Source organism: Falco peregrinus, chromosome 9, assembly GCF_023634155.1.
Source record: "Falco peregrinus isolate bFalPer1 chromosome 9, bFalPer1.pri, whole genome shotgun sequence".
Lineage (NCBI taxonomy): Eukaryota > Metazoa > Chordata > Aves > Falconiformes > Falconidae > Falco > Falco peregrinus.
This window is the reverse complement of record NC_073729.1, coordinates 19716201-19734479: the sequence shown is the minus strand read 5'-3', so window position 1 is coordinate 19734479 and position 18279 is coordinate 19716201. Positions and strand designations below refer to the sequence as shown.

At 57.3% G+C, this 18279-nt stretch overlaps 2 protein-coding genes across 3 annotated transcripts in view; one reads left to right on the top strand and one right to left on the bottom strand.

The window, feature by feature from the left end:
* Positions 1-7: 7 nt before the first annotated feature.
* LOC101913631 (glycine N-acyltransferase-like protein 3) overlaps positions 8-18279 on the bottom strand; it is a 30681-nt gene continuing 12409 nt past the window's right edge. The window contains exons 1-5 of one of the 2 annotated variants that reach the window (XM_027795228.2): positions 1839-1916; positions 1358-1465; positions 1130-1256; positions 923-1040; positions 8-439 (exon numbers count right to left, since the gene is read on the bottom strand). In XM_027795228.2, the coding sequence (XP_027651029.2) occupies positions 10-439; positions 923-1040; positions 1130-1256; positions 1358-1465; positions 1839-1916 (861 nt within the window). In that variant the 3' untranslated portion in view covers positions 8-9. The other variant, XR_008748814.1, reaches the window with a different exon arrangement.
* Positions 2403-18279, top strand: part of LOC101915118 (glycine N-acyltransferase-like protein 3) — a 29590-nt gene continuing 13713 nt past the window's right edge. Inside the window, exon 1 of the mRNA XM_055814383.1 lies at positions 2403-2480. Coding sequence (XP_055670358.1) covers positions 2403-2480 — 78 coding nt within the window. The remainder of the gene's footprint in view (positions 2481-18279) is intronic.

Here is an 18279-nt window from a genome sequence, read left to right as displayed (position 1 = left end):
TGACCATGGTCACCACCATGCCACCATCCCCGGGCACTCCCGAGGGGTGACGATCAGGGTGTAGAAGGTGCCAGGCTGGGGCAGGAAGTCCACAGCACGGACGGCCCGCTGCGAGGGGGTGTTATGGGGCAGCACCCCGCAGTAGATGGGGAAGCTGCGGGCGTACAGCCCCTGGCCCAGGGCACCCAGTGTCACCCCACTGAGGCCCTGCCCGCGCCAGGCGGGCAGCGTGTAGCCATGGCTGAGGCAGCCCAGGGGGTCCAGCAGGCTCCAGGAGACGGGACGGCCGTGGGGTGCCAGCAGGCAGGCACTGGGCAGCCCCCGCAGCAGCCCCAGCAGGAACCGCCGGCTGCGGGCATTGCCCCCAAAGCTCCACGTGGCGTTGAGCAGCGAGATGTGGGATGGGGACACAGGTGCCAGGCGTAGTCCCGGTGGCACTCTGTAATGGGGTGGGGGGATTGGGGGACCTGCACCTTCCTTCCCAGCAGGGGTGGCACGGGGGAGCTGCTGCACCCTGCGTGCTACCCAGGGATGAGACTGGGGACCCCCATGTCACCCAGGGTTGTGCTTGGAGACCCCAGTGCCACTCAGGGATGAGATGGGTACCCCCATGTTACCCAGGGATGTGCTTGGGGATCCCTATGCCACTCAGGGAGTGCTCAGGGACCCCCCCATGTCACAAAGGGATGTGCTCAGGGACCCTCATGCCACCCAGGGATATGCTTGGGGATCGTTATGTCAGCCAGGGATGTGCCTGGGGACTGATGTCACCCAGGGATGAGTTCAGTGACCCACACGTCACCCAGGGATATGATTGAGGACCCCCATGTCACCCACTGATGTGCTTGGGGACCCCTGTGCCGCCCAGCCACGTGACTGGGGCCCCCGGTGCTGCCGTGTCCCCAGGTGCCCCCACACTTACTGCACACGGGGCTGGGGGGGCCGGGGGCTCAGCAGTGCCTGGTACCGGTACGTCTCCAGCCGCAGCCCCTTGGCATCAGCCATCTCGCGCACAGCCTTATACATCCCCTCCTGCATCCCTGGGGCAGCGCTGTCAGCCCAGGCAGGGGCACGGTGGGTGAGGGGATGCCCAGGACACATTCCTGCCCCCACCCCGTGCCAGGCTTACCTTGCATCTGGAAGGCCCGGGTCCAGCCCACCACCTCGGTGCCCCCCAGCAATGCCCGCCAGGCACCCTCATCCCGGTAGTACACTGTCAACTGGTTGGTGTAGAAGTCCCAGGGGTCCCTGTGCTCCTTGTGGGGGGGAGAAGCAGGGTCTGAGCGTGGTGTCCCCCCTCCAGCCCCACAATGTATGGGGTGCTGCCGGGGCGGGGTGGGGGCACCTGGAGCAGCACCTCTGGGCGCAGGCGGGTCAGGACGACACGAAAATGGGGCCAGGAGTCCACCAGCACCTCATGGGCAGCCGGGTTCCCCCAGGCCACCGTCATCACAGCCCCCAAGACCTGCAGGACAGGGTTAGCGCTGGGGGGGGGGCATGGGGGGCTCTGATTGGTGGTGGGGCCATGATGTATCTCTCTGTCCCCACGTAGTGTCCGGCTGCACCCTGGGTGCTGTCAGGCTCCACCAGTGTGGGGGTCAGGCCATCATGTGGGGACCACCCTGAGGTCCCTGTCACCAGCAAAACAGGGGGGAGGCGGCAAAGGGATCCCCGGGGTCCCCCTCACCAGCAGGGCAGGGGGTCCCTGGGGTGCCTCTCACTGGCAGGGTGAGGGATCCCTGGAGTCCCCATCACAGGCAGGGCAAGGGGGAGGAAGAGGGGTCCCCAGGGTCCCTGTCACTGGCAGGATTGGGAGGTGGTAGAGGGGTCCCCATCACCGGCAGGGTGGCAGGCAGGCTTCTTCGTAGGGCCTCCTCCAGATGCTGCAGCTGGCCTGGACACGTCAGGGTCAGCATGGTCTGGTGGCTGTGGGGCAGGCAGGAATACCGAGGATCCGTGGAGCAGGCAGTGACACCGAGGATCTGGGGGCTGTGGGGTGTTGGTGGCTGTGGAGCAAGGTGGCCCAGCTGAGCACCCGTCCCCAGGTGGCTGTGGGGCTGGTAGGACTGGCCCCATGCCCAGTGCCAGTGGGACGGACCCTGCCCGTTGCCCCCACAGGTGGCCACCTCCTTGGGCAGGGGACAATCGCTGGACCGTGACAACTGGTGGAGGCCCTGGGATCTGCTGGTGTCACTGCTTCCCCACAGAAGCAGGGAGCAGCTGGTGTCACTGCCTGTCCCAGTCTCCAGGTACCCACCCCACATCCCCCCAGGACCCACGTCCCCAGGACTGCTGCAGGGTGAGTGCTGGAGGGGCTGGGGACCACTGGGGCTGGGGACAGGGCTGGGGTCCACACCTGGTGGTCCTGTCCCCCTGATATTGTGGGCTCTCCTGGCAGGACCATGCTGATCCTGACGTGCCCAGCCCAGCTGCAGCGCCTGGAGGGGGCCCTGCGGAGGAGCCTGCCTCTCGCCATGCCGGTGACGGGGCCCCTGCTGTAACCCCTGCCCTGTGCCATGATGGGGACCCCAGTATTACCCCTGCCCTATGCCACGATGGGGACCCTGCTGTCACCCCTGCCCTGTGCCGTGATGGGGACACCAATGCCACCCCTGCCCTGTGCTGTGACAGAGACCCCCACGTAACCCCTGCCCCTTCCAAAGTCAGGGACCCCTGTGTCAACCCAGTCTATTGTCCTGGGTGATGGTGAACCCCATATCACCTCCCGCTTTTACCCCACCAGGGACAGGAATCCCAGTGTCAACCTCTCCCCAGACCAGCCACCCCTGGGGTTCCCCAGGGCCAGGTTAGGTTGCTAAGGAGCATCAACCTGCCCAGCAGCTGGATCCAAGCCAGCCAATCCCAACCCAGCTGGACTCTGCCCAAGAAATCCCAGGGCATTAGGATTCTGATCTATAATATCCCAGCCGAGACTAATCCTGCCTCAAGCCTTCCAGGCCAGCTTGGATTCTGAACCAGTGAATCCCAGCCCAGATGGACTCTGCCCCAGGCAATACCAGCCGAGACGGACTCTGCCCCAGGCAATACCAGCCCAGACAGACTCTGCCCATGCAATCACATAGCATTAGGATTCTGCTACAAGCTATCCCAACATAATGAAAATCTGTGCCAACCAATCCAGCCCAGATGGATTCTACCCTAAAAAATTCAGGCCATTAGGATTCTGCCACAACCCATCCCAGCCCAGTTAAATTCTGCTCAAGTAAATCCCAGTCCAGTCAAATGCTGCCCAAGTCATCCCAGCCCAGTCAGATTCTGCCTTAAGACTTCCAAGGCCTAAGTGGATTGTGCCCCAGCTGATCCCAGCCCAGCCGCGCTCTGCCCATGCAATCCCCTGCTGGGCATTAGGATTGTGCCCCAAGCAATCCCGGCCTACTGGGATTCTGAAGCAGCCAATCCCAGCCCACCTGGATTCTGCCCCAACCAATCCCAGCCCAGATGGACTCTGCCATTGCAATCCCAGGCCATTGGGAGTCTGCCCCACGCCATCTCAGCCCAGTTGGATTCTGCCGCAACAAATCCCAGACCAGATGGACTCTGTCCAAGTAATCCCAGTCCAGTCATATTCTGTTTTAAGACTTCCAGGCCTAAGTGGATTCTGCCTCAGCCAATCCCAGACCAGCTGAACTCTGCATCAGCCCATTCCAGCCCAGCTGGTCTTTGCCAATGCAACCCCCTGCAGGGCATTAGAATTCTGCCCCAAGCAATCCCAACCTACTGGGAGTCTGAACCAGCCAATCCAAACCCAGATGGACTCTGCCCCAGCCAATCCCAGCCCAGCCGCGCTCTGCCCATGCAATCCCCTGCTGGGCATTAGGATTGTGCCCCAAGCCATCCCAGCCTATTGGGATTCTGAAGCAGCCAATCCCAGCCCACCTGGATTCTGCCCCAACCAATCCCAGCCCAGATGGACTCTGCCATTGCAATCCCAGGCCATTGGGAGTCTGCCCCACGCCATCTCAGCCCAGTTGGATTCTGCCGCAACAAATCCCAGACCAGACGGACTCTGTCCAAGTAATCCCAGTCCAGTTGGATTCTGTTTTAAGACTTCCAGGCCTAAGTGGATTCTGCCCCAGCCCATTCCAGCCCAGCTGGTCTTTGCCAATGCAATCCCATGCAGGGCATTAGGAGTCTGTCCCAAGCCATCCCAGCCTACTGGGATTCTGAACCAGCGAATCCCAGCCCAGATGGACTCTGCTGATGCAATTCCAGGGTATTAGGATTCTGCTCCAAGCTATCCCAGCCTAATCAAAATCTGTGCCAACCAATCCCAGCCAGCTGGATTGTGCCCATGGAGTCCCAGGCCATTAGGATTCTGCCACAACCCAGCCCAGCCCAGTCAGATTCTGCTCAAGTAAATCCCAGTCCAGTCAGATGCTGCCCAAGTCATCCCAGCCCAGTCAGATTCTGCCTTAAGACTTCCAAGGCCTAAATGGATTGTGCCCCAGCCGATCCCAGCCCACCTGGATTCTGCCCCAGCCAATCCCAGACCAGATGGACTCTACCCATGCAATTGAAGGGCTTTAGGAGTCTGCCCCAAGCCATCTCAACCCAGTTGGATTCTGCCGCAACAAATCCCAGACTAGATGGACTCTGCCCAAGTAATCCCAGTCCAGTTGGATTCTGTTTTAAGACTTCCAGGCCTACTGGGATTCTGCCCCAGCCAATCCCAGCCCAGCTTGTCTTTTCGACTGCAATTCCCTGCAGGGCATTAGAATTCTGCCCCAAGCGATCCCAGCCTACTGGGATTCTGAACCAGCCAAACCCCGATGGACTCTGCCCCAGCCAATCCCAGCCCAGCTGGTCTCTGCCATTGCAATCCCCTGCAGGGCATTAGAATTCTGCCCCAAGCAATCCCAACCTACTGGGAGTCTGAAATAGCCAATCCCAAACCCAGAAGGGCTCTGCCCCAGCCCAGCCCAGCCCAGCCACGCTCTGCCCATGCAAGCCCCTGCTGGGCATTAGGATTGTGCCCCAAGCCATCCCAGCCTACTGGGATTCTGCCCCAGCCAATCCCAGACCAGATGGACTCTACCCATGCAATTGAAGGGCTTTAGGAGTCTGCCCCAAGCCATCTCAGCCCAGTTGGATTCTGCCGCAACAAATCCCAGAGCAGATGGACTCTGCCCAAGTAATCCCAGTCCAGTCATATTCTGTTTTAAGACTTCCAGGCCTAAGTGGATTCTGCCTCAGCCAATCCCAGACCAGCTGAAATCTGCATCAGCCCATTCCAGCCCAGCTGGTCTTTGCCAATGCAACCCCCTGAACGGCATTAGGATTCTTCCCTCCAGTCATCCCAGCCTACTGGGATTCTGATCAAGCCAATCCCAACCCAGCTGGACTTACCCATGCAATTCCAGGGTATTAGGATTCTGCTCCAAGCTATCCCAGCCTAATCAAAATCTGTGCCAACCAATCCCAGCCAGCTGGATTGTGCCCATGGAGTCCCAGGCCATTAGGATTCTGCCACAACCCAGCCCAGCCCAGTCAGATTCTGCTCAAGTAAATCCCAGTCCAGTCAGATGCTGCCCAAGTCATCCCAGCCCAGTCAGATTCTGCCTTAAGACTTCCAAGGCCTAAGTGGATTGTGCCCCAGCTGATCCCAGCCCAGCTGGGCTCTACCCATGCAATTGAAGGGCTTTAGGAGTCTGCCCCAAGCCATCTCAACCCAGTTGGATTCTGCCGCAACAAATCCCAGACCAGATGGACTCTGCCCAAGTAATCCCAGTCCAGTTGGATTCTGTTTATAGACTTCCAGGCCTACTGGGATTCTGCCCCAGCCAATCCCAGCCCAGGTGGTCTCTGCCATTGCAATCCCCTGCAGGGCATTAGAATTCTGCCCCAAGCAATCCCAGCCTACTGGGAGTCTGAACCAGCCAATCCAAACCCAGATGGACTCTGCCCCAGCCAATCCCAGCCCAGCCGCGCTCTGCCCATGCAATCCCCTGCTGGGCATTAGGATTGTGCCCCAAGCAATCCCGGCCTACTGGGATTCTGAAGCAGCCAATCCCAGCCCACCTGGATTCTGCCCCAACCAATCCCAGACCAGATGGACTCTGCCATTGCAATCCCAGGCCATTGGGAGTCTGCCCCACGCCATCTCAGCCCAGTTGGATTCTGCCGCAACAAATCCCAGAGCAGATGGACTCTGCCCAAGTAATCCCAGTCCAGTCATATTCTGTTTTAAGACTTCCAGGCCTAAGTGGATTCTGCCTCAGCCAATCCCAGACCAGCTGAACTCTGCATCAGCCCATTCCAGCCCAGCTGGTCTTTGCCAATGCAACCCCCTGAACGGCATTAGGATTCTTCCCTCCAGTCATCCCAGCCTACTGGGATTCTGATCAAGCCAATCCCAACCCAGCTGGATTTACCCATGCAATTCCAGGGTATTAGGATTCTGCTCCAAGCTATCCCAGCCTAATCAAAATCTGTGCCAACCAATCCCAGCCAGCTGGATTGTGCCCATGGAGTCCCAGGCCATTAGGATTCTGCCACAACCCAGCCCAGCCCAGTCAGATTCTGCTCAAGTAAATCCCAGTCCAGTCAGATGCTGCCCAAGTCATCCCAGCCCAGTCAGATTCTGCCTTAAGACTTCCAAGGCCTAAGTGGATTGTGCCCCAGCTGATCCCAGCCCAGCTGGGATCTACCCATGCAATTGAAGGGCTTTAGGAGTCTGCCCCAAGCCATCTCAACCCAGTTGGATTCTGCCGCAACAAATCCCAGACTAGATGGACTCTGCCCAAGTAATCCCAGTCCAGTTGGATTCTGTTTTAAGACTTCCAGGCCTACTGGGATTCTGCCCCAGCCAATCCCAGCCCAGCTTGTCTTTTCGACTGCAATTCCCTGCAGGGCATTAGAATTCTGCCCCAAGCAATCCCAGCCTACTGGGATTCTGAACCAGCCAAACCCCGATGGACTCTGCCCCAGCCAATCCCAGCCCAGCTGGTCTCTGCCATTGCAATCCCCTGTAGGGCATTAGAATTCTGCCCCAAGCAATCCCAACCTACTGGGAGTCTGAAATAGCCAATCCCAGCCCAGATGGGCTCTGCCCCAGCCCAGCCCAGCCGCGCTCTGCCCATGCAATCCCCTGCTGGGCATTAGGATTGTGCCCCAAGCCATCCCAGCCTACTGGGATTCTGAACCAGCCAATCCCAGCCCAGCTTGTCTTTTCGACTGCAATCCCCTGCAGGGCATTAGAATTCTGCCCCAAGCAATCCCAGCCTACTGGGAGTCTGAACCAGCCAATCCAAACCCAGATGGACTCTGCCCCAGCCAATCCCAGCCCAGCCGCGCTCTGCCCATGCAATCCCCTGCTGGGCATTAGGATTGTGCCCCAAGCAATCCCGGCCTACTGGGATTCTGAAGCAGCCAATCCCAGCCCACCTGGATTCTGCCCCAACCAATCCCAGCCCAGATGGACTCTGCCATTGCAATCCCAGGCCATTGGGAGTCTGCCCCACGCCATCTCAGCCCAGTTGGATTCTGCCGCAACAAATCCCAGAGCAGATGGACTCTGCCCAAGTAATCCCAGTCCAGTCATATTCTGTTTTAAGACTTCCAGGCCTAAGTGGATTCTGCCTCAGCCAATCCCAGACCAGCTGAACTCTGCATCAGCCCATTCCAGCCCAGCTGGTCTTTGCCAATGCAACCCCCTGCAGGGCATTAGAATTCTGCCCCAAGCAATCCCAACCTACTGGGATTCTGAACCAGCCAATCCAAACCCAGATGGACTCTGCCCCAGCCCATCCCAGCCCAGCCGCGCTCTGCCCATGCAATCCCCTGCTGGGCATTAGGATTGTGCCCCAAGCAATCCCGGCCTACTGGGATTCTGAAGCATCCAATCCCAGCCCACCTGGATTCTGCCCCAGCCAATCCCAGCCCAGCTTGTCTTTTCGACTGCAATCCCCTGCAGGGCATTAGAATTCTGCCCCAAGCAATCCCAGCCTACTGGGATTCTGAACCAGCCAAACCCCGATGGACTCTGTCCCAGCCAATCCCAGCCCAGCTGGTCTCTGCCATTGCAATGCCCTGCAGGGCATTAGAATTCTGCCCCAAGCAATCCCAACCTACTGGGAGTCTGAAATAGCCAATCCCAGCCCAGATGGGCTCTGCCCCAGCCCATCCCAGCCCAGCCGCGCTCTGCCCATGCAATCCCCTGCTGGGCATTAGGATTGTGCCCCAAGCCATCCCAGCCTACTGGGATTCTGCCCCAGCCAATCCCAGACCAGATGGACTCTACCCATGCAATTGAAGGGCTTTAGGAGTCTGCCCCAAGCCATCTCAGCCCAGTTGGATTCTGCCGCAACAAATCCCGGACTAGATGGACTCTGCCCAAGTAATCCCAGTCCAGTTGGATTCTGTTTTAAGACTTCCAGGCCTACTGGGATTCTGCCCCAGCCCATCCCAGCCCAGCCGCGCTCTGCCCATGCAATCCCCTGCTGGGCATTAGGATTGTGCCCCAAGCCATCCCGGCCTACTGGGATTCTGAAGTAGCCAATCCCAGCCCACCTGGATTCTGCCCCAGCCAATCCCAGCCCAGCTTGTCTTTTCGACTGCAATTCCCTGCAGGGCATTAGAATTCTGCCCCAAGCAATCCCAGCCTACTGGGAGTCTGAACCAGCCAATCCAAACCCAGATGGGCTCTGCCCCAGCCAATCCCAGCCCAGCTGGTCTCTGCCCATGCAATCCCCTGCTGGGCATTAGGATTGTGCCCCAAGCAATCCCGGCCTACTGGGATTCTGAAGCAGCCAATCCCAGCCCACCTGGATTCTGCCCCAACCAATCCCAGCCCAGATGGACTCTGCCATTGCAATCCCAGGCCATTGGGAGTCTGCCCCACGCCATCTCAGCCCAGTTGGATTCTGCCGCAACAAATCCCAGACCAGACGGACTCTGTCCAAGTAATCCCAGTCCAGTTGGATTCTGTTTTAAGACTTCCAGGCCTAAGTGGATTCTGCCCCAGCCCATTCCAGCCCAGCTGGTCTTTGCCAATGCAATCCCATGCAGGGCATTAGGAGTCTGTCCCAAGCCATCCCAGCCTACTGGGATTCTGAACCAGCCAATCCAAACCCAGATGGGCTCTGCCCCAGCCCATCCCAGCCCAGCCGCGCTCTGCCCATGCAATCCCCTGCTGGGCATTAGGATTGTGCCCCAAGCCATCCCAGCCTATTGGGATTCTGAAGCAGCCAATCCCAGCCCACCTGGATTCTGCCCCAACCAATCCCAGCCCAGATGGACTCTGCCATTGCAATCCCAGGCCATTGGGAATCTGCCCCACGCCATCTCAGCCCAGCTGGATTCTGCCGCAACAAATCCCAGACCAGACGGACTCTGTCCAAGTAATCCCAGTCCAGTCATATTCTGTTTTAAGACTTCCAGGCCTAAGTGGATTCTGCCCCAGCCCATTCCAGCCCAGCTGGTCTTTGCCAATGCAATCCCATGCAGGGCATTAGGAGTCTGTCCCAAGCCATCCCAGCCTACTGGGATTCTGAACCAGCGAATCCCAGCCCAGATGGACTCTGCTGATGCAATTCCAGGGTATTAGGATTCTGCTCCAAGCTATCCCAGCCTAATCAAAATCTGTGCCAACCAATCCCAGCCAGCTGGATTGTGCCCATGGAGTCCCAGGCCATTAGGATTCTGCCACAACCCAGCCCAGCCCAGTCAGATTCTGCTCAAGTAAATCCCAGACCAGTCAGATGCTGCCCAAGTCATCCCAGCCCAGTCAGATTCTGCCTTAAGACTTCCAAGGCCTAAATGGATTGTGCCCCAGCCGATCCCAGCCCACCTGGATTCTGCCCCAGCCAATCCCGGACCAGATGGACTCTACCCATGCAATTGAAGGGCTTTAGGAGTCTGCCCCAAGCCATCTCAACCCAGTTGGATTCTGCCGCAACAAATCCCAGACTAGATGGACTCTGCCCAAGTAATCCCAGTCCAGTTGGATTCTGTTTTAAGACTTCCAGGCCTACTGGGATTCTGCCCCAGCCAATCCCAGCCCAGCTTGTCTTTTCGACTGCAATTCCCTGCAGGGCATTAGAATTCTGCCCCAAGCAATCCCAGCCTACTGGGATTCTGAACCAGCCAAACCCCGATGGACTCTGTCCCAGCCAATCCCAGCCCAGCTGGTCTCTGCCATTGCAATCCCCTGTAGGGCATTAGAATTCTGCCCCAAGCAATCCCAACCTACTGGGAGTCTGAAATAGCCAATCCCAGCCCAGATGGGCTCTGCCCCAGCCCAGCCCAGCCACGCTCTGCCCATGCAATCCCCTGCTGGGCATTAGGATTGTGCCCCAAGCCATCCCGGCCTACTGGGATTCTGAAGCAGCCAATCCCAGCCCACCTGGATTCTGCCCCGGCCAATCCCAGCCCAGCTTGTCTTTTCGCCTGCAATTCCCTGCAGGGCATTAGAATTCTGCCCCAAGCCATCCCAGCCTACTGGGATTCTGCCCCAGCCAATCCCAGACCAGATGGACTCTACCCATGCAATTGAAGGGCTTTAGGAGTCTGCCCCAAGCCATCTCAACCCAGTTGGATTCTGCCGCAACAAATCCCAGACCAGATGGACTCTGCCCAAGTAATCCCAGTCCAGTTGGATTCTGTTTTAAGACTTCCAGGCCTAAGTGGATTCTGCCTCAGCCAATCCCAGACCAGCTGAAATCTGCATCAGCCCATTCCAGCCCAGCTGGTCTTTGCCAATGCAACCCCCTGAACGGCATTAGGATTCTTCCCTCCAGTCATCCCAGCCTACTGGGATTCTGATCAAGCCAATCCCAACCCAGCTGGATTTACCCATGCAATTCCAGGGTATTAGGATTCTGCTCCAAGCTATCCCAGCCTAATCAAAATCTGTGCCAACCAATCCCAGCCAGCTGGATTGTGCCCATGGAGTCCCAGGCCATTAGGATTCTGCCACAACCCAGCCCAGCCAGATTCTGCTCAAGTAAATCCCAGTCCAGTCAGATGCTGCCCAAGTCATCCCAGCCCAGTCAGATTCTGCCTTAAGACTTCCAAGGCCTAAGTGGATTGTGCCCCAGCTGATCCCAGCCCAGCTGGGCTCTACCCATGCAATTGAAGGGCTTTAGGAGTCTGCCCCAAGCCATCTCAACCCAGTTGGATTCTGCCGCAACAAATCCCAGACTAGATGGACTCTGCCCAAGTAATCCCAGTCCAGTTGGACTCTGTTTTAAGACTTCCAGGCCTACTGGGATTCTGCCCCAGCCAATCCCAGCCCAGCTTGTCTTTTCGACTGCAATCCCCTGCAGGGCATTAGAATTCTGCCCCAAGCAATCCCAGCCTACTGGGATTCTGAACCAGCCAAACCCCGATGGACTCTGTCCCAGCCAATCCCAGCCCAGCTGGTCTCTGCCATTGCAATCCCCTGTAGGGCATTAGAATTCTGCCCCAAGCAATCCCAACCTACTGGGAGTCTGAAATAGCCAATCCCAGCCCAGATGGGCTCTGCCCCAGCCCAGCCCAGCCCAGCCGCGCTCTGCCCATGCAATCCCCTGCTGGGCATTAGGATTGTGCCCCAAGCCATCCCAGCCTACTGGGATTCTGCCCCAGCCAATCCCAGACCAGCTTGTCTTTTCGACTGCAACCCCCTGCAGGGCATTAGAATTCTGCCCCAAGCAATCCCAGCCTACTGGGAGTCTGAACCAGCCAATCCAAACCCAGATGGACTCTGCCCCAGCCAATCCCAGCCCAGCCGCGCTCTGCCCATGCAATCCCCTGCTGGGCATTAGGATTGTGCCCCAAGCCATCCCAGCCTACTGGGATTCTGAAGCAGCCAATCCCAGCCCACCTGGATTCTGCCCCAACCAATCCCAGACCAGATGGACTCTGTCCAAGTAATCCCAGTCCAGTCATATTCTGTTTTAAGACTTCCAGGCCTAAGTGGATTCTGCCTCAGCCAATCCCAGACCAGCTGAAATCTGCATCAGCCCATTCCAGCCCAGCTGGTCTTTGCCAATGCAACCCCCTGCAGGGCATTAGAATTCTGCCCCAAGCAATCCCAACCTACTGGGAGTCTGAACCAGCCAATCCAAACCCAGATGGACTCTGCCCCAGCCCATCCCAGCCCAGCCACGCTCTGCCCATGCAATCCCCTGCTGGGCATTAGGATTGTGCCCCAAGCAATCCCGGCCTACTGGGATTCTGAAGCAGCCAATCCCAGCCCACCTGGATTCTGCCCCAGCCAATCCCAGCCCAGCTTGTCTTTTCGACTGCAATTCCCTGCAGGGCATTAGAATTCTGCCCCAAGCAATCCCAGCCTACTGGGATTCTGAACCAGCCAAACCCCGATGGACTCTGCCCCAGCCAATCCCAGCCCAGCTGGTCTCTGCCATTGCAATCCCCTGTAGGGCATTAGAATTCTGCCCCAAGCAATCCCAACCTACTGGGAGTCTGAAGCAGCCAATCCCGGCCCAGATGGGCTCTGCCCCAGCCCAGCCCAGCCCAGCCGCGCTCTGCCCATGCAATCCCCTGCTGGGCATTAGGATTGTGCCCCAAGCCATCCCAGCCTACTGGGATTCTGCCCCAGCCAATCCCAGACCAGATGGACTCTACCCATGCAATTGAAGGGCTTTAGGAGTCTGCCCCAAGCCATCTCAGCCCAGTTGGATTCTGCCGCAACAAATCCCAGACTAGATGGACTCTGCCCAAGTAATCCCAGTCCAGTTGGATTCTGTTTTAAGACTTCCAGGCCTACTGGGATTCTGCCCCAGCCAATCCCAGCCCAGCTTGTCTTTTCGACTGCAATCCCCTGCAGGGCATTAGAATTCTGCCCCAAGCAATCCCAGCCTACTGGGAGTCTGAACCAGCCAATCCAAACCCCGATGGACTCTGCCCCAGCCAATCCCAGCCCAGCCGCGCTCTGCCCATGCAATCCCCTGCTGGGCATTAGGATTGTGCCCCAAGCCATCCCAGCCTATTAGGATTCTGAAGCAGCCAATCCCAGCCCACCTGGATTCTGCCCCAGCCAATCCCAGACCAGATGGACTCTGCCATTGCAATCCCAGGCCATTGGGAGTCTGCCCCACGCCATCTCAGCCCAGTTGGATTCTGCCGCAACAAATCCCAGAGCAGATGGACTCTGCCCAAGTAATCCCAGTCCAGTCATATTCTGTTTTAAGACTTCCAGGCCTAAGTGGATTCTGCCTCAGCCAATCCCAGACCAGCTGAAATCTGCATCAGCCCATTCCAGCCCAGCTGGTCTTTGCCAATGCAACCCCCTGAATGGCATTAGGATTCTTCCCTCCAATCGTCCCAGCCTACAGGGATTCTGATCAAGCCAATCCCAACCCAGCTGGACTTACCCATGCAATTCCAGGGTATTAGGATTCTGCTCCAAGCTATCCCAGCCTAATCAAAATCTGTGCCAACCAATCCCAGCCAGCTGGATTGTGCCCATGGAGTCCCAGGCCATTAGGATTCTGCCACAACCCAGCCCAGCCCAGTCAGATTCTGCTCAAGTAAATCCCAGACCAGTCAGATGCTGCCCAAGTCATCCCAGCCCAGTCAGATTCTGCCTTAAGACTTCCAAGGCCTAAATGGATTGTGCCCCAGCCGATCCCAGCCCACCTGGATTCTGCCCCAGCCAATCCCAGACCAGATGGACTCTACCCATGCAATTGAAGGGCTTTAGGAGTCTGCCCCAAGCCATCTCAGCCCAGCTGGATTCTGCCGCAACAAATCCCAGACTAGATGGACTCTGCCCAAGTAATCCCAGTCCAGTTGGATTCTGTTTTAAGACTTCCAGGCCTACTGGGATTCTGCCCCAGCCAATCCCAGCCCAGCTTGTCTTTTCGACTGCAATTCCCTGCAGGGCATTAGAATTCTGCCCCAAGCAATCCCAGCCTACTGGGATTCTGAACCAGCCAAACCCCGATGGACTCTGCCCCAGCCAATCCCAGCCCAGCTGGTCTCTGCCATTGCAATCCCCTGTAGGGCATTAGAATTCTGCCCCAAGCAATCCCAACCTACTGGGAGTCTGAAATAGCCAATCCCAGCCCAGATGGGCTCTGCCCCAGCCCAGCCCAGCCCAGCCGCGCTCTGCCCATGCAATCCCCTGCTGGGCATTAGGATTGTGCCCCAAGCCATCCCGGCCTACTGGGATTCTGAAGCAGCCAATCCCAGCCCACCTGGATTCTGCCCCAGCCAATCCCAGCCCAGCTTGTCTTTTCGCCTGCAATTCCCTGCAGGGCATTAGAATTCTGCCCCAAGCCATCCCAGCCTACTGGGATTCTGCCCCAGCCAATCCCAGACCAGATGGACTCTACCCATGCAATTGAAGGGCTTTAGGAGTCTGCCCCAAGCCATCTCAGCCCAGTTGGATTCTGCCGCAACAAATCCCAGACTAGATGGACTCTGCCCAAGTAATCCCAGTCCAGTTGGATTCTGTTTTAAGACTTCCAGGCCTACTGGGATTCTGCCCCAGCCAATCCCAGCCCAGCTGGTCTCTGCCATTGCAATCCCCTGCAGGGCATTAGAATTCTGCCCCAAGCAATCCCAGCCTACTGGGAGTCTGAACCAGCCAATCCAAACCCAGATGGACTCTGCCCCAGCCAATCCCAGCCCAGCTGGTCTCTGCCCATGCAATCCCCTGCTGGGCATTAGGATTGTGCCCCAAGCAATCCCGGCCTACTGGGATTCTGAAGCAGCCAATCCCAGCCCACCTGGATTCTGCCCCAGCCAATCCCAGACCAGATGGACTCTGCCATTGCAATCCCAGGCCATTGGGAGTCTGCCCCACGCCATCTCAGCCCAGTTGGATTCTGCCGCAACAAATCCCAGAGCAGATGGACTCTGCCCAAGTAATCCCAGTCCAGTCATATTCTGTTTTAAGACTTCCAGGCCTAAGTGGATTCTGCCTCAGCCAATCCCAGACCAGCTGAAATCTGCATCAGCCCATTCCAGCCCAGCTGGTCTTTGCCAAAGCAACCCCCTGAATGGCATTAGGATTCTTCCCTCCAATCGTCCCAGCCTACAGGGATTCTGATCAAGCCAATCCCAACCCAGCTGGACTTACCCATGCAATTCCAGGGTATTAGGATTCTGCTCCAAGCTATCCCAGCCTAATCAAAATCTGTGCCAACCAATCCCAGCCAGCTGGATTGTGCCCATGGAGTCCCAGGCCATTAGGATTCTGCCACAACCCAGCCCAGCCCAGTCAGATTCTGCTCAAGTAAATCCCAGACCAGTCAGATGCTGCCCAAGTCATCCCAGCCCAGTCAGATTCTGCCTTAAGACTTCCAAGGCCTAAATGGATTGTGCCCCAGCCGATCCCAGCCCACCTGGATTCTGCCCCAGCCAATCCCAGACCAGATGGACTCTACCCATGCAATTGAAGGGCTTTAGGAGTCTGCCCCAAGCCATCTCAACCCAGTTGGATTCTGCCGCAACAAATCCCAGACTAGATGGACTCTGCCCAAGTAATCCCAGTCCAGTTGGATTCTGTTTTAAGACTTCCAGGCCTACTGGGATTCTGCCCCAGCCAATCCCAGCCCAGCTTGTCTTTTCGACTGCAATTCCCTGCAGGGCATTAGAATTCTGCCCCAAGCGATCCCAGCCTACTGGGATTCTGAACCAGCCAAACCCCGATGGACTCTGCCCCAGCCAATCCCAGCCCAGCTGGTCTCTGCCATTGCAATCCCCTGTAGGGCATTAGAATTCTGCCCCAAGCAATCCCAACCTACTGGGAGTCTGAAATAGCCAATCCCAAACCCAGAAGGGCTCTGCCCCAGCCCAGCCCAGCCCAGCCGCGCTCTGCCCATGCAAGCCCCTGCTGGGCATTAGGATTGTGCCCCAAGCCATCCCAGCCTACTGGGATTCTGCCCCAGCCAATCCCAGACCAGATGGACTCTACCCATGCAATTGAAGGGCTTTAGGAGTCTGCCCCAAGCCATCTCAGCCCAGTTGGATTCTGCCGCAACAAATCCCAGACCAGATGGACTCTGTCCAAGTAATCCCAGTCCAGTCATATTCTGTTTTAAGACTTCCAGGCCTAAGTGGATTCTGCCTCAGCCAATCCCAGACCAGATGGACTCTACCCATGCAATTGAAGGGCTTTAGGAGTCTGCCCCAAGCCATCTCAACCCAGTTGGATTCTGCCGCAACAAATCCCAGACTAGATGGACTCTGCCCAAGTAATCCCAGTCCAGTTGGATTCTGTTTTAAGACTTCCAGGCCTACTGGGATTCTGCCCCAGCCCATCCCAGCCCAGCCGCGCTCTGCCCATGCAATCCCCTGCTGGGCATTAGGATTGTGCCCCAAGCCATCCCGGCCTACTGGGATTCTGAAGTAGCCAATCCCAGCCCACCTGGATTCTGCCCCAGCCAATCCCAGCCCAGCTTGTCTTTTCGACTGCAATTCCCTGCAGGGCATTAGAATTCTGCCCCAAGCAATCCCAGCCTACTGGGAGTCTGAACCAGCCAATCCAAACCCAGATGGGCTCTGCCCCAGCCAATCCCAGCCCAGCTGGTCTCTGCCCATGCAATCCCCTGCTGGGCATTAGGATTGTGCCCCAAGCAATCCCGGCCTACTGGGATTCTGAAGCAGCCAATCCCAGCCCACCTGGATTCTGCCCCAACCAATCCCAGCCCAGATGGACTCTGCCTTTGCAGTCCCAGGCCATTGGGAGTCTGCCCCACGCCATCTCAGCCCAGTTGGATTCTGCCGCAACAAATCCCAGACCAGATGGACTCTGTCCAAGTAATCCCAGTCCAGTCATATTCTGTTTTAAGACTTCCAGGCCTAAGTGGATTCTGCCTCAGCCAATCCCAGACCAGCTGAAATCTGCATCAGCCCATTCCAGCCCAGCTGGTCTTTGCCAAAGCAACCCCCTGAATGGCATTAGGATTCTTCCCTCCAATCGTCCCAGCCTACAGGGATTCTGATCAAGCCAATCCCAACCCAGCTGGACTTACCCATGCAATTCCAGGGTATTAGGATTCTGCTCCAAGCTATCCCAGCCTAATCAAAATCTGTGCCAACCAATCCCAGCCAGCTGGATTGTGCCCATGGAGTCCCAGGCCATTAGGATTCTGCCACAACCCAGCCCAGCCCAGTCAGATTCTGCTCAAGTAAATCCCAGACCAGTCAGATGCTGCCCAAGTCATCCCAGCCCAGTCAGATTCTGCCTTAAGACTTCCAAGGCCTAAATGGATTGTGCCCCAGCCGATCCCAGCCCACCTGGATTCTGCCCCAGCCAATCCCGGACCAGATGGACTCTACCCATGCAATTGAAGGGCTTTAGGAGTCTGCCCCAAGCCATCTCAACCCAGTTGGATTCTGCCGCAACAAATCCCAGACTAGATGGACTCTGCCCAAGTAATCCCAGTCCAGTTGGATTCTGTTTTAAGACTTCCAGGCCTACTGGGATTCTGCCCCAGCCAATCCCAGCCCAGCTTGTCTTTTCGACTGCAATTCCCTGCAGGGCATTAGAATTCTGCCCCAAGCAATCCCAGCCTACTGGGATTCTGAACCAGCCAAACCCCGATGGACTCTGTCCCAGCCAATCCCAGCCCAGCTGGTCTCTGCCATTGCAATCCCCTGTAGGGCATTAGAATTCTGCCCCAAGCAATCCCAACCTACTGGGATTCTGAAATAGCCAATCCCAGCCCAGATGGGCTCTGCCCCAGCCCAGCCCAGCCCAGCCGCGCTCTGCCCATGCAATCCCCTGCTGGGCATTAGGATTGTGCCCCAAGCCATCCCGGCCTACTGGGATTCTGAAGCAGCCAATCCCAGCCCACCTGGATTCTGCCCCGGCCAATCCCAGCCCAGCTTGTCTTTTCGCCTGCAATTCCCTGCAGGGCATTAGAATTCTGCCCCAAGCCATCCCAGCCTACTGGGATTCTGCCCCAGCCAATCCCAGACCAGATGGACTCTACCCATGCAATTGAAGGGCTTTAGGAGTCTGCCCCAAGCCATCTCAGCCCAGTTGGATTCTGCCGCAACAAATCCCAGACCAGATGGACTCTGTCCAAGTAATCCCAGTCCAGTCATATTCTGTTTTAAGACTTCCAGGCCTAAGTGGATTCTGCCTCAGCCAATCCCAGACCAGCTGAACTCTGCATCAGCCCATTCCAGCCCAGCTGGTCTTTGCCAATGCAACCCCCTGAACGGCATTAGGATTCTTCCCTCCAGTCATCCCAGCCTACTGGGATTCTGATCAAGCCAATCCCAACCCAGCTGGACTTACCCATGCAATTCCAGGGTATTAGGATTCTGCTCCAAGCTATCCCAGCCTAATCAAAATCT